This window comes from Schistocerca serialis, chromosome 8, assembly GCF_023864345.2.
Source record: "Schistocerca serialis cubense isolate TAMUIC-IGC-003099 chromosome 8, iqSchSeri2.2, whole genome shotgun sequence".
Taxonomy (NCBI): Eukaryota; Metazoa; Arthropoda; class Insecta; order Orthoptera; family Acrididae; genus Schistocerca; species Schistocerca serialis.
Window position 1 is genome coordinate 410,795,655 of NC_064645.1, and position 16,572 is coordinate 410,812,226.

The following is a 16,572-nucleotide window of genomic DNA, read 5'->3' on the forward strand; positions in this document are numbered from 1 at the left end:
CTGCGAGTGGGACAGGAAAGGAAATTAGTAGTAGTCGTAGTAGTAGTAGTAGTAGTAGTAGTACAGGGTACCCTTTACCACGCACCATACGGTGGCTTGCTGAGTATGTATGTAGATGCAGATAAGTAGAAAAAGAGGAGGTCAGGACCAACTATACATCTGAAAAGGCGAACATGTGTTAGCAATACCCCACCTCTGTACTTCTAAGCATTCACAGTATTCCTCCAACCATCAATGAAGATGTGCAGCTCCATACACCCATTCACCATGATGCCTCACCACTGCGTGACAGAATAATCACCAGACTGGTCTCTTTCCATCACGTTCCTGAAGTTATATCACCTGCCATGTTCTCTAGAGAGTAATAAGCAATGATCATCATCATTTTGCTAACTAAAGCAGGATTCATCTGTGAAGAGCACATTCCTCCATTCATCCAGGCTCCAATTTTAATGCTGTCAACTCCACAGTACATGGGCTTGCCAACACATTCCTCCATTCATTCATGCTTCAATTTTGATGTTGTCAACACCACAGTACATGGAATTGCCAATTTCTGTGACCAACAATTTTGTTCGGAGACTGATACAATGATTCTCATATAGGGAAACATTGCTTTGGAAACAATCATGCAATGATCTTACAGTAACCAACAAACATGAACAAAAGATTTTCTCATGTGGAACAAAAAATGCTGGAGTTATTGACAGACATGAAAGAAAAATATACTCAGATGACAAATTCTCTCAAATAGATAACAAATCTTCTAAAAAGGATAAAACAGTGGTCAAGATAAGTTCTCTATTAAATGGAAGGATGTATAAACTAGAAAGAGATTAGAATTGGGATTTAAACATGCAATTAGAATTAGAGGAAGAAAGACAAGAGAGTTAAGTAGAACATTTACATACAATTAAATCCATACAAGGCAAGTTACTCAATGGAATGAAGGCATTAGAAAAAGGATCTACATTAAATAACAACGGAGATAAAAGGCATAATACACAAGGGTTACCAAATAATAATTAACTAAACTTTGAATCTGCAAGAAGGGAGGTACAAAAAGAATTCGGGGATTTATTAGTTAAACATAATGTACAATACAACAACTGCGATGATTTTTCTACTGTATATGATAAAGGGTTACCCATAGATTTCCATCTTTTACTCCACTGGAAGAAGTACACTCAGTATTGTTTCTCAAGGCATTTAAAGGTCTGTTACCAGAGGCGGCAAGTGACAAAAATAAATCTTTTTTGTTGTATACCACCTTAATGTGGATGCAGCACAAAGGGATACAATACTATTAGAAGACTTTACAACTTACAATGATTTCGAGGCACCCTTTGAATCCAAGTGCTGGAGTGAAGGAGTACAGAAGAAATTACTTAGTTTTAAGCCACATAATATTAAATGGAAAGGTTATAGATATTTTGTAGAATGGACTCTTAAGTTAGCAAAATACCGAGATGATCCAATCAGAAAGGAACATTTATTAGAGGTGGCAATTGGTAGGTTACCTTGAAGATTAAAGGAAAATCTGCTTAGTAACAACTGGGGAAAGATATCAACTTTATCAGAATATATTGAACAAATAGACACAGTACGAAAATTGACTAACAGATGGCTAAATGGAAATAATTCTAATAATAAATGGCCAAGAAAAATTAAAACACAAAATAAAAACTATTCAAATGAAATATTCACATCAGCAATAACAACACGGGAAAACTCTAGGGGTTCCGGGGCAGAGCTCGGCTCCAGACGCAAATATCCAGACAACCCGCGTAATGGAGATTTTATAGAAAGAAGATTTCAGAATAATGCTTATCCAAGTGAAGACTTATTAGAATAAGGAGAAGGAGTAACAAAAGAGTATTTTAAACCTAGAATAAGTCAATATTATTCTAGACTCTGTAAGTGAAATGTGTGCTACTGACCAGAGCTTTTTGGAAGAACACAAGCTACTATATAAGTTTCAAATGTTACCAGTTACTGGAATTAAAACAATTTGAATTACTGGAACAATGGACGTGAATTATCGACCATGCTTGTTATTGGTAATTGAGCTTTTGAATAACCGATGTTTCCGCTAATGGGGCTAAAAGCGCCCTATTTTACTAGGTAATAAGATTGTCTATCTGAGAATAAGATGCTGATAGATTTCAATGGAGGTAAGATGTCTTTTCTTTATGACGAGGCCATGATATAACAGCAGAGTATATCGCTGTAAAATGATTGTGTAAAAAACCACCAGCATAAGAAGATAGCTAATGAACAAGAAGATAATCAATAAGTATAGATATCATAATAAGACTGAACAAGACACAATGGTACCTTTACTGCAGAAACAAAAAGACATTTTTCATTAAAACCAGGGATAATTAAAGATTTTAAATATACACTAAAGACAATATCACATGAATCATTCCACACTAAGCCTTATCCAACACCTGCATCAGTTAAGGACATAGTACAAATGGAAATAGGGAAAAAAAAGAGTAATGAGGTTGTAGTAACACTATTCACGTTTACGTCGCACTTCACTTAGTGTAGACCGGGACTGTGTCCTATGCATGCCCGATGTTAACTGACTGGGCACGGCCCGTGCTGCCTGAGTTGTTGTTGTTGTTGTTGTTGTTGTTGTTACGCCGGCAGAGGTCGCGCCCAAATTCTCGCGTGCCCTCTGGTGGACGGGACTCTACTTGCGGCAACTACCGTCCTTGACGCACCGTGCCGATGTGCGCCTCCCGCGATCTTTCCGGTGGCTAGTGCCACTGTGATCCACTGCGTTGGAAGGTGGAGCGTCGGGCAGGAGTGATGACCTCCACATCCATTGGAAGGCCGGAGTCGAGGGGATCTGCCAACCCTCGAGCCGCAACCTTCGAATACGGCTGGAAGTGACCCACACGAAGAGGCCCCCGTCGTCCCACCACTGGAGCCTGGGACAGAACGGGCGACAAGCTGTCGAACTCTGGATCCCGTTCCACCTCGGGAGGGGCAAGACCCAGTGGCGGGGACGATGGGGAAGGGACGACCACAGGTGAACCAGCCTCCTGAGAAACCGGGCCTGCGAGGGGGGCCGGCTCTCGCTGGGGCATCTCGCACGATGGCGATACTGGTGCTGGAGCTACTGGAGGCTGCCAAGTCTGAGAACCATCGCAGTGCGGCAGAGTCACAGCGGGGAGAGGCGGTAACGTCCCCTGGGAAACCAACATGGGTGCCGGCAATGGGGAAGCCGGTGTCCGAGAGGTCGGAGGGTGGGTGCCCAAACGTGGACGTAGCTGATTTTGGTGACGATGTACCACCCGGCCCCCGCCTGCAAGGTATAGAGCCGGCGGCCATTTCGGTGCAGGACCACCACCGGTATCCAACGTGGATTGCGACCAAACCCACGTGCCCAGGCCGACATACCCAGTGGAAAGCCAGGTACTCCGTTTTGCGAAGACTGGCGAGGACCAGGCCGGAGGAGGTGCAGCAGAGTCCTAGGTTGGCGCCCATGGAGGAGCTCTGCGGGGCTGCGGTCTCCCATTGGTGTGGTCTGGTATGCCGTCAGGAAAAACATCAATGCCTCCTCCGCAGGAAACTCGTGCACATACTTTTTCATCTGCGTCTTAAATGTGCACACCATGCGCTCGGCTTCCCCATTCGATTGTGGATGGAAGGGGGGAGAGCAAACGTGCCGAATACTGAAGCGCCTACAAAAATCCTGGAAGGTCTGCGAAATAAACTGCGGTCCATTGTCCGAGACGAGGGTGATTGGCAGACCTTCCACAGAAAAGATTTTTGCTAGTGCCTGGATTGCAACTTCTGAAGTGGTTGAGGAGCAGTGAACCACATATGGGAATCGGGAATAAGCATCAATGACAATGAGCCAAAAGCCATTGAGAAACGGGCCCGCAAAATCGATGTGAACACGTTCCCATGCGTGGGTTGCCGGCGGCCATGAAGAGAATGCTGCCTGGGAGATGCCTGTTGGCTCGCACACTGGGAACAGGCAGCCACCAAGTGCTCAATTTCTCTGTCAATACCGGGCCAGTACACATGTCTGCGAGCCAAGGTTTTAGTACAGGAAACACCCCAGTGCCCCGCATGTAATAACGTGAGGACCTCCCTTCGTCAACTTGCAGGAACAACCAAGCGAGGAGCTGTATCATCGGTAGCCAGAAGGAGAACTCCGTCCAAGACCGAGAGGCGGTCTCGTAGAATAAAATAATTACGAAGAGGGTCCGAGACCCGGCCTGGAGGGCGGGATGACCACCCCTGCTGAATGAGGCGAACTACCTGCTGGAGAACCGGGTCAGCTGCCGTTTCCCTAGCGACTTGAGAACTAGTGATCGGGAAGCCATCAACCGCTTGGCGGGACGCCACATCCAAATGAAAACACATAATCTCCTCTCGATCGAACGTAGGATCCGGGCCCACCGGAAGACGGGAAAGAGCGTCGGCGTTGGCATGCTGTCCAGTAGGGCGAAAATGAATGTCATAATGGTACTTAGAGAGGAACAAGACCCAGCGCTGTAGTCTGTGGGCCGCCCTATCAGGAATCTGAGAGGCAGGGCCAAATAACGATATTAACGGCTTATGGTCAGTGATAAACTGAAACATTGTGCCATACAAGAAAGGGTGAAACTTGGTAATAGCGTAGACAATGGCCAAAGCCTCTTTTTCCACCTGGGAGTAATGGGCCTGCGCGGGACTAAGAGTGTTAGACGCAAACGCCAGTGGTTGCTCGGAACCATCTGCGTTGCGATGGGCCAGGACCGCCCCCACCCCATACTGCGAATCATCGGTAGCCAGGACCAACGGCTTATGGGGGTCAAAAGTAGCCAAACAAGGCGCTGACGTGAGGAGGCCCTTCAACGAGGCAAACGCTCGCTCGCATGCAGGCGACCAATCAAAAGGAACACCCTTGCGCAGAAGGCAGTACAGGGGGCGGGCTACGGTGGAAGCCCTGGGAATGAGCCGGTGGTAATAGGCTATCTTGCCTAAAAAAGCTTGTAACTCTTTCAGTGAAGCGGGCCGAGGAAGGTAGACGATACCTTGGACCAAACTTCCTAGTGGCTGGACGCCGTGCCGAGAGATGGTGTAGCCCACATACTCAATGGACGGTTGGAAGAAGTTTGACTTATGCAGGTTACAACGCAAGCCCACAGACCTGAATTTGGGAAAGAGGGTGCGAAGGTTGTGCAAGTGTTCCTTCGTGCTGCGGCCTGTGACAATTATGTCATCCAGGTAATTAATACAACGAGGGATTGTCGACGTGACGCATGAAATGTCAACTATCAAATAATATTACACTGGTATTCTTTAAGCAAAAAAGAGATGCTTCCACTATTTCAAAATATTATCACATTAACAGAAGTGATTCGATTGACGGAGCTCTTTTTATTGAATCCTACATGGTTATTTGACTTTAAAAGGAAAATGCAAATAACAATCATCGTCTGCCTCCTTCCAAGTATTAGGCCTTCTCACCTGTTGTGGTCTTGTCAAGAAATTCCCCTGCCATCTTTTCACTGGTCATCCAAGCAATCTTACACCATTGGGGTGGTAGTATAGTGTGGATTTTGGCATCCTCTTTGAGCGCATTCATTGTAGATGTTTTCTTCGATTTTTTTTGGTAGTTATGAATATAATGCGAGATGGGTTCCATTTGAAGTTCCTTCAACACATCTTCATTCCTTTTGTGGTCCCATTTGGTGTGCCCAGCTGTTCTTCTCAAGAATTTCATTTCACAGGCTGTTAGTCTTTTCACATATTTTGTCTTCATTGTCCAGACTTCACTGCCATAACACAGCATAGGATTGCTAAGGTTTTATAAATATAATTAGAACCTACTCACCAAGCAACCACAGGAGGAAATACATATAAAGGTTAAAGAAATCGCAAGCTTTTGGAGCCAGTGGCTCCTCCTCCTGGCAGAAAGGCTGAAGGAAAAGGAAGAGGGGTGATGTAAAAAGACTGGTGAGGTTTAGGAAATGGAGAATGTTCACAAAACTCGCCCAGGATCCTGGCTCATGGGAGACATAATGGACAGGTTGAGAAGGCAGCTTATTATAAAGGTATATTCTGATGCACTTCTTGACTAGGGAAGGTTTCATTACATTATTAATGACTCCCAATTTTCTTATATACCTGATGACTTTTTCAGATAGGTCTGTTTCTTCCAGAAAAGATAGTTTATAGCCTAAATATGTGAATGTGTTCAGTCTTTCTAGAGTTGTATTTTAAAAACATATCTTACTTCATATTGGGTACTTTGTGCAGGAAGCCGTAATTTGATTTTTTGGTGTTTGCGCCTATGTCCGTGCTGTATTTCTCTGATAGAATCTGTAAATTGTGTACAGAATGCTGCATGTCATCCTCTACAAGAGTTAAATCATCTGCAAAATGTAAGGCATCTAGCTTTGTGTTTCTGATGATTTGAAAGAAGCCGTGTGGCATTTGTCCCCACTCTTGGCTAATTTTATTCATATAAATGATAAGCCCCAGGAGAAGATTTAATCAATCTAGAGCTGTTTAAATACACTAACAAATCGTTTATAGACAGATTCTTAACTTCTTAAATATGATCTGATCAGGAGACAATCTACCTGAGAGCTGGACTAATAATAATAATAATAATAATAATAAATGATATTACAATAAAGTATTTACTTACCTGACGCAGCTTGAATTAGGAGCTTCTAAGAAGCAAAACAAAATGACAGGTATATTTTAAATAGAATAATTAATTAATGGAAAAGAAAGACAAATATGAATTACATGTACTGTATCTCATAAATTATTGAAAAGGTGATTCTCAGTATGATATTTAATGTTTTCATTAGATTACTTAAGAAACAGTAACACATTTCGTCATTTATGCAGGGTGCCATATGAGATGGTACAGATTTTAAATTCAGTATTTTTCCCTAAAGAGTTGTAGGTGCAAAGGTTTTTGAGCCCTCGTTGTTGATAAATGAGTAAATGAGGTAATTAATTTTATGTTAAAACTTACATTTCTTTTTTAATAATATGCACCTGCCTCTGTCTATATTGTGTATTTTTATACATATGATATTATGTAGTACTGCACATATTTGTTTTGCACTGTATTATTATTTGTTTGTGGTACTCCTTTGGAAGATTGTAGCAGTTGAGCTCACCAGCAGACACCTTTATGTCACAATAAGTAAGGCACAAAGCTTCCAACTCGACAAGGACTGTTTAAGAGGGGCCCTCTGAGTAGACAACATCGAGAATCTCCAATGAAGAATATACTCGAGAAAGTATATGTCTAAACCAGAATAGAAAAGCTGTTAGTTTGTTTCAGTTTTAATGATTCCTCTTTAGAAGAACAGTCAACGAATAAGTTAATATAGTGAAACTAAAACTATATAAAGGCTATTTATATGAATGTGTCGCCCAGAATTCTTTCAGGACATGCAAGAAAAGTAATTATAAATACCAATAGCATAAGAAAAAGTGGGCATATACAATTAAAACACAATATTGGAAGCACATTTGCATTTGATTCCATATAATACATTCCAATCATGGAAGTTTGGACCATTTTCATTTATATTTGCTAGCTTGTAAGCGCTAGTAGAGTCATTCATTAATCTTTCCTTCTGAAGAAGTAATTTCTTACAAAGTAAACTTTTGATAATGACGATGGCAAAAATTTAAGTTGTGACATTCAAAGTAGTGAACAATAGACAAAGAGGCAGGGTAAATGCTGCAATAAATGTCGATTACTAGAACGAGTAGCAGTTGTTATTTCAATCGTAATCAGAACTTCGACAAATTATAAATTATCTGATTAAAAGAACAGTAAGATAAAGTAAATCTGTGGTCAAGCATCCCCCTTTCATTCCTTTCTGATATTCTCTGCAAATGCATGAATATTATTCACCGCATTCTATCAATATGCCTCAAGCTATAAGTTTGCTCTTGCTCCTTCTCTATTTTTTTGTATCCAACCATCCCCCCTCCCCTCCCCCCCCCCCCCCCCCCAAAAAAAAAAATAAAAAATAAAAATGAAAATATGTATCAATCAAATTGAATATGCATGAATTTTAACACTTACCAATGCCTCCACCTTCACAACAGGCTCAACTGGTAGATAATCCCACAGGCTGTCTTCTACACCATTGTCATCACACTGCTATAAAGCAAAAGAGAAATGACAATTAGGCCTCCAGTTGCAAGCATCTATTGATTAAGTGCAATGAGCAATAGAAGGAACATACTCCGCTGTTATGCCTATAGAAGAGAGTGCCTGCATCAACAAACATCTGCCTCTGCAATATTTAACTATTGCTCTCAGCAACCTACCTGTAGATGGTGTTTTTGAATGATTGGCTATTGAATTCCACAGATACAAACTAATTACTGTACCCAACTACCGAACACCTGGGCCTGATGAAATATCTGCAGGAAAGCTCAGCGTATTCATCTTAATGGCTCCAAAATAAATCTTAATGGCACCTCTGCTGACCAGTCAGTCTTCACTTGAAAATGAGTGGCTAAGAGTGGTGGGTTCATGCGGAAGGCGAAAAAGTGAATGGGCCACACGGCTGGTTCCTTATGCCTCAGCAATATGTACGAGGTGCTACCCACTCTTGATAATTCTTCCTAACCAGAAAGGGATGACTCTCCTGTTGGGCCAGTGGTTGCTTTTTCTGCAGGGCCAGTGGCCGATTTTCCTGCACAGTCTTATAAGTGCAGAGGGCAAGTATGCTAGTCATTGGGAACTCCAAAATTAGGCGGGTAATAGAGACCCCCAGGAAAATAGCAGGCAGGACTGAAAACAATGCCAGTGTCCATTCAGCAAGTTTGTAAGGGGGTCTCATCTGAGACAATGAGGAAGCCCTGCCAGTACCTATTAAGCACACTGTGTGCAACCGGCTACAAATAATGGCACATGTAGGTACAAATGACACCTGCTGCTTGGGTTCTGAGGTCACCTTCAGTTCCATTTGGTAGATGGCTCATTTGGTGAAGGCAACTAACAAATCAAATGGGGTGCAGCCTAAGCTCACTATTTGTAGTTACCAGGGTCGATTATGGTCCTCTGGTTTGGAGCAGAGTTCAAGGTCTAAACCAGAGCTCAGACAATTCTGCAATGGTATCACATACAAATTTCTCAACCTCTGCTATCAGGTGGAGAACTGTAAGGTTCCCCTTAATAGGTCAGGCATACACTACAAGCAGGAAGTGGCTAATAGGGTAGTGGAGTACGCGTAGCATGCACATGGAGGTTTTCTTACGTCTTAAGAAATCCCAGCAGTTTTGCTGGCCAAAATCAAAGATACATGAGCTACAACGTTCTCAGAGAATACTCATCCTCAAATATGTAGAAAAGTTTAATATGATATTAGTTAACTGCAGGAGCATCCACAGAAAGGTCCCAGAATTATTCTCAAAAGTTGTAATGCACAGATAGTGTTAGGAACAGAAAGTTGGTTGAAATTGAAAGTGAACAGCAACAAAATCCCAAGTTCAGATTGGGATATTTATCATACGGATAGGTTAGTCACCAATGGTGGCAGCATTTTTATCGCAGTAAAGAATACGATAATATCTAGCATAGTTATCATGAATTCTGAATGTGGATAAATCTGTGTAAAGTTAAGCATCAAATCTCTGTCAAAAATGGTAATTGGATGCCTTTGTAGATGCCTGGCTGAGGAGCACTTCAGAGAGAAGTTTCAGATTATTGTTAATAGCTTTCCTGATAACGGGGTGGTTTCAACTTGATTGGGACAGTCATGCTATCAAAACTGGTGCCCAAGGCAGGGATGTGTGTGACATAATTCTGAATGGCCTGTCCAAAAATTACTTTGAGTATATAATTACAGAACCAACTTGAAAAGGAAATGTCTCAGATGTCCTAGATATCTTTGCTTTGCAAAAGTGACAGGATACAAATTGCAGAGAATCTGAGTAGTCTACAACAAATACATAGTGCCAAGGACAAAGGTGTGGAGCACAAATGAAAAAAATTCAAGGGTTCTGATAACCTCAGTGTGGTGTCACCGCCAGACACCACACTTGCTAGGTGGTAGCCTTTAAATCGGCCGCGGTCCGGTAGTATATGTCGGACCCGCGTGGCGCCACTATCAGTGATTGCAGACCGAGCGCCGCCACACGGCAGGTCTAGAGAGACTTCCTAGCACTCGCCCCAGTTGTACAGCCGACTTTGCTAGCGATGGTTCACTGACAAATTACGCTCTCATTTGCCGAGATGATAGTTAGCATAGCCTTCAGCTACGTCACTTGCTACGACCTAGCAAGGCGCCATTATCATTTGCTATTTATCTTGTGATGCATGTACTGTCAGACCGATGTTCACCAATTATGGATTACAGTTAAGTATTCCAGAAGCTACGTACTTTTTTTACTAGACTCAACTCCTTTAACTGTTCCAGACCTCACGCCAGCCTGCGTGAGCTTAAACGCGTGCCTTTCGGCTATCTCATAGTGGCTTGGCTGTCTTGCCAAGTCACAACACTCAGTGTTCTGCACCCATAAGATCCAAATACACACAAAAAATTCAAAAGCATTTTTCGGTATGCCTTAGACAGCAAGTACACTCCGAACAAGACCTTCAAAGGTTGGGAAAGACCCACTGTGGTTTAACAGCCGAGTTAAAAAGCTGCTGCATAAACATAAAGAGCTTCATCACAGATTCAACAGTTTATAAGTAAAAACCTAGCAGTCAAATAAAGCAAAAATCAGCTTAAGGAAATCAACGAGAAAAATGTTGAATGATGTTGAAAGTAAAATTTCGTCAACAAATCTGACTGACAACCCTTGCATCACATCCACACCAGCCTGATTCAACAAGCCTTGCAAAATCTGGTCTACCCTAAGTAGAATGTGAAAAACTGTGTAGATTTGTTCACTTGTTGTACAGATGGGAAACAATAGCTTCTCCCAAGTGCGATTGTGGAGCTGCTAGATAAATGGGTAAACCATAAAACATATATTTGAAGATTGCCCATTGACAGCCTTCAGCCTTCACTAGTGACTACTCCAAAATCCTACATGCTACCAAAAAGGCTGTGGAATATATCAGCAATGTGGACATTCATCTGTAGTAGTGTTTCCATATATTTTGTGGTTGCACACACTGAGGTGACAAAAGACATGGAATAGCAATTTGAACATATACATATGGCGGCAGTATCGCGAACATGAGGTATAAAAGGCCAGTACATTGGTCTATCTGTCAATTGTATTCAGGTGATACATGTGAAAAGGTTTCTGACGTGATTGTGGCCACACGGTGGGAATTAACAGACTTAGAAGGCAGAATGGTAGTTCGAGCTACACGCATGGGACATTCCATTTTGGAAATCGTAATGGAATTCAATATTCCAAGATACACAGTGTCAAGAATGTGTTGAGAATACCAAATTTCAGGCATTACCTCTCACCATGAACAACTCTGTGGCCAAGAGCCTTCACTTAACGACTGAGAGCAGCAGCTTGTGCATTCAATTGTCACTGGAAACAGACACACAACACTGCGTGAAATACAGCAATGTGAGATGTACAATGAAAGTAGCTGTTAGGACAGTGAGGCGAAATCTGGTGTTAATGGTCTGTGACAACAGACGACCAATGCAAGTGCCTTGGCTAACAGAATGACATTGCCTGCAGCATCTCTCCCCTGCTCATGACCACATCAGTTGGACTCTAGATGACTCGAAAGCCGTTGCATGGCCAGATGAGTTCCAATTTCAGTTGGTGAGAGCTGATGGTAGGGTTTGAGATCCCATGAAGCCGTGGATCCAAGTTGTCAACAAGGAACTGTGCAGGCTGGTGATAATGGTGTGGGCAGTGTTTACATGGAATGGGCTAGGTTCTCTGGTCCAACTGAAGGAATCATTGGCTGGAATTGGTTACGTTTGGCCACTTGGAGCCCATTTGAAGCCATTCATGGTCTTCACGTTCCCAAACAACGATGGAATTTTTGTCAATGACAATGCGCCATTTCACCGAGCCACAAATGTTTGTGATTGGTCTGCAGAACTTCCTGGACAGTTCGAGCAACTGATTAGGCCACCCAGATCACCAAACATGAATCCTATAGACGTTTCTGGGAGATACTCGTGAGTTCAGTTTGTGCACACCATAATGGGCCAGCAACACTTTCGTAATTATGGGCGGCTATAAAATCAGCATGGCTCAATATTTCTGCAGGGGACTTCCAACAACTTGTTGAGTCCACATCACATCCAGTTGCTGCATGGCACTGGGCAAAAGGACATGATATTAGGCAGTATCCCATGAATTGTGTCACCTCATGTTGTTCTCCATACGCAAATTGGTGTTAGTGACCATGAAACAGCTGTACTAACAATCATTACTTAGGTACAAAAGGCAACTACGACTAAGACTTGTTCAGTTACATAAAGAGGTCTTCATGTCAAACATCAAAGGGAATCCAGAATATTTACCAATGGGCAGATATATACAGAGGGGCTGTGGACGGCATTTAAAATACAGTTGACCAAGCATTGGGTAGATACGTACCTAGTAGAACAGTTCATCATGAAAGGGACCCTCCATAGTATATAGTCACTGTAAACAAAATTTTAAACATAGCGAGCACTGCATAAAAAGTGTAAGACGAAGCATACGCTTATTGATAGGGAGATGCTGAATGAAATGCATTTGGCTGTAAAAACAGCTTTGTGTAAAGCCTTCAATGACTACCATAGCAAAATCTTATTGAAAGAGCTCTGGAGAAATCCAAAGAAATTATGGTCATTACTGAAGGCTGTCAGTGGCACCACTCATACTGACATTGTGGATAGCATAGTGAAAGCAGAAATGCTGAATTCTATTTTCAAATGTTTCTTTACAAATGCAGAAGCAGAAGTGCTGCACCAATTCAATTCTTGCAAACCTCTGTCTTGAGTGATATGGAAATAACTGTCAGTAGCACTGGGAAGCAGCTTAAATCAATAAAATTACACAAAACTTCCATGGGATACCTGTCATTTCTATACAAAATTTGTATCTGGCTTCGCTCTCATTTTAACCATACTATATCATAGATCCCACTTAAACTGTGCCTAGTGCTTGGAAGAAAGCCCTGGTCACACCTATCTGTAAGAAGGGGAGCAGAAGTGAGCCACACAACTGCCATCCAATCTCAAAGGCATCAATCTGTTGTATAATTGTAGAATATATTTGAAGCTCTAACATATGATCATTTATGAACCTCACAACTTAATATATCCATAGGAATGCTAGTCTGCATATAAATGTAACAAGTATATCAGTAGAGGTGCAGTCAAACAATGGAAAATTCAGGATGGAATGTAACAATATTATGAAAAGGACAGTTGCTATTCACCATATAGTGGAGATGCCCAGTTGCAGATGCGCACAACAAGAAGACTGTCAGAACGTGAGCTTTCAGCCAATAAGGTCTTCACTGAAAATACACACACACACATACACACACAACTTCCACATACATAGCCACTATCTCTGGCAGCCAGAGTCTAACTTCAGCTGCCAGAGACGGTGGTCATGCGTGTTTGAATTGCGTTTGCATTCATTGATGTGTGTGTGTGTGTGTGTGTGTGTGTGTGTGTGTGTGTGTGTGATGTCTATTTTCGATGAAGGCCTTGTTGGCTGAAAGCACATTTTTTGGCAGTCTTTTTGTTGTGCCTATCTGCGACTTGGCATCTCCATTATATGGTGAGTAGCTACTATCCTTTTCATAATATTGTTACATTCCAGTCTGGATTTTCCATAGTTTGACTTTGCCTCATGGCTTTCCTTCCATCGCATTACACAGTGCTGTTTTCCTTTGTTACTATTTTCTAATGCATTACTATACTCAGTATCCATCCTTTTTTCTCTTCTTCCCTGTGTTCCTCTTGCCACCTTACAAACCGCTCTGCATGTCCTGCTCACACGAGCCACACTGTATCAACTGTCTCAGCCAGGCACAACAGATGGCTACAGGATGGCATTGGTACAGCATCTTATGTCTCACACTACTCCCACCGATAGCATTAACCCTATACCTTCAAATTGATCCCTCTTCCTGCACCACTCTCGAGTATTTTCGCGTGTTATTTCCTGTATTTTTCATGTGCCACGTGAACCTGTATCTCATCCTACCTAAACCTTCCCACCCCTCACTCCTTCTCCCCTCTATTCCAGTTCACACCAATTAACTTCACCTAATCTAGTCACATCTGCCATCCATCTTCTTCACACTTATCCACCAACACACCTGCAACCCCTATTACAATCTTTCTTTTTGTTTATTTTTTCTTTGAGCTCTTCAAGTGTTCACGCCAATTTGAGTTGGTTTTTGCTTTTCATTATCAGCCTACTTCCTCAGATTTCATCCTGTTTCCTCTTACTTCATCCGTTTCATCCTCTTCATGATTTTTCTCACATTTGGGTGTATTTTTGTGAATTTTTTGGACATAATTTTACGTTATTTATGTATTTTTTCACATTTTTTCCGCCACAATGGATCCTTGCTCCTTCCATATGCGTCAATACAGAAAAGTTGCCTTATCCTTAGCCAGAACCCAGTCCAGTTCAGCGTACTGTTTCTGCGTTATTGCTTGGCTGGAATCCCCCCAAATGGCCTTATCATCAAATTACCCTTCTCTGGCTGCCACCCTTCCTTCCACAATTACCTCCTGACAGTACCTTCTCTCCATCCACAAAATTCTCCTGCTATACTATTCCAAACTCCTGAATCCTATATCACACATTGAAACCTTTACTCTTCAGGCACTAGAGCAACATGCACAATGCCATCTCAAGAAAACTCTCCACCGTCTTCACTTTCTACTCCCACCTTGGACTACCACTATCCACCATCTCTCGAACAACCTCCAAACCTCCTCCACGTCCCCTCATAACTGACAAATCCTGTCTTGCACACCTACTACATTTACCCCAACCTCAAAAAACTCCCTCCCACCACCATACAGAATCCAGAACCTGGGCAGGCAGGAAATACAGTCATGGAATACCTGCCATCTCTATACAAAATTTTTACCTGACCTCGCTCTCATTTTAACCATACTACAGCATAGATCACACTTAAACTGTGCCTAGTGCTTGGAAGAAAGCCATTCTTAGCCCCACAGAAGCATCACTCCTTTCCAAAGGCCTCACCTTCTGTTCCACTCCCAAAAATAACCAAGTAAAGGCTCACATAGCTGTACGTACATGGTGCTCCCAATGTTTTACAATCTTTATTTTCATACTCGATACAGATCATGGCAGTTTTGATGTGTGTTCCTCAAGTGAACTGACAGGTTAATTTACATGCGAAAACTCCTGTGGCATACTGCACAGAGATAGTCTACATGTGCTTGATAATTACTTCACAGTTGAAGTTGCCAACAATAGTAAATAAACACAAAATTTTACAACCGACAACAGACAATGTTTCCTTTCGAAAAAATAAATATCTACGCTTGAAGCTATGTAATAAACTGCCACAAACAGATGAAACCACCCATAGATAAATTTAGGCAGGTAATAGAAACTTTGATTGAAAATAAATGACAGTAAACTGTTAAACAACTCTTTGAAAGTAATTAGAATAACATAAAAAGTGAGCAATGGGCCCTAGTTACTAGCAAAGAAGTGTGATGTGCCATAGATGTTCTCCACTTTTTTAAGTCTGTTAACATAAACAAAATTCAAGAAGGGGGAGGGCAGCATTATTCCACTCTAGCCCAGATTACTTATCCAAACAAAATGAAAATATTGCTACATGCTGTGCTACATGCAGTGTGCCATAGCAGTTAATGTTGCTGGCTCGTGTGCTGGGAGTCACCAGATCAAACCCCACCACCATAAATTATTTGTTATTTAGTATTTATCATTTCTGGGAAGCTCTCTAAAGTTATTCTGTTTGTGTGTTCTGGAATATTTGTTGTTCGTATACAAAGCAGCCCTCTCCATCCAGGATTTCAGTATTGTTCTGTTCTGGCTGTGCACTGGTGCTTGTAAGAAACATACTTACAGTGCTAAGTGTTGTACTTGAATGACAATCCTGCTTTTGGATTTGGAATAGATTCTGGTTACGCCATGACAGTGTTAGGTGGAGATACCAGGTACTTCACACACCTACCGGGTAGTTATAATTAAACTTTCCCTATTTAACACTTTTATAACATGGAAACTAGTTACCGTACAAGTAACAAACTTGGTAGCATTAATGTCCAGAGTATCGGGTGCACAATTTCCATGCATCACAGCCCCGCCGTCCAGTTCCAACTACAGCCAACAGGTGCCATGATCAGTCATTGTGATTCATAATCTCTCACACCTGATCAGTCGCAGTGCTCTTGTTGACGTGTCAACATGAGCTAGGAGAAAAGGATCAGAGCATTTTTGGTAAAACTTTATTATCAAAACAACAGTAATCCTGCAGCTGCACTTCGAGAATATCAACGCCTGAAAGGATTATGGAAGGGTCCTCTTTCTCCACTTGCTGTGCGGCGCATGATGAAGAAGTTCGAATGAACTGAAGAACTGGACATCGCTCTGGGAAGGGGCTGACTACCTGTTGCACCA

General features: G+C 42.1%; 1 protein-coding gene across 1 annotated transcript in view; it reads right to left on the bottom strand.

The window, feature by feature from the left end:
• Positions 1–16,572, bottom strand: part of LOC126416138 (uncharacterized) — an 80,741-nt gene that overhangs the window by 47,964 nt on the left and 16,205 nt on the right. The window contains exon 2 of the mRNA XM_050083679.1: positions 8,075–8,152. Coding sequence (XP_049939636.1) covers positions 8,075–8,152 — 78 coding nt within the window. The remainder of the gene's footprint in view (positions 1–8,074; positions 8,153–16,572) is intronic.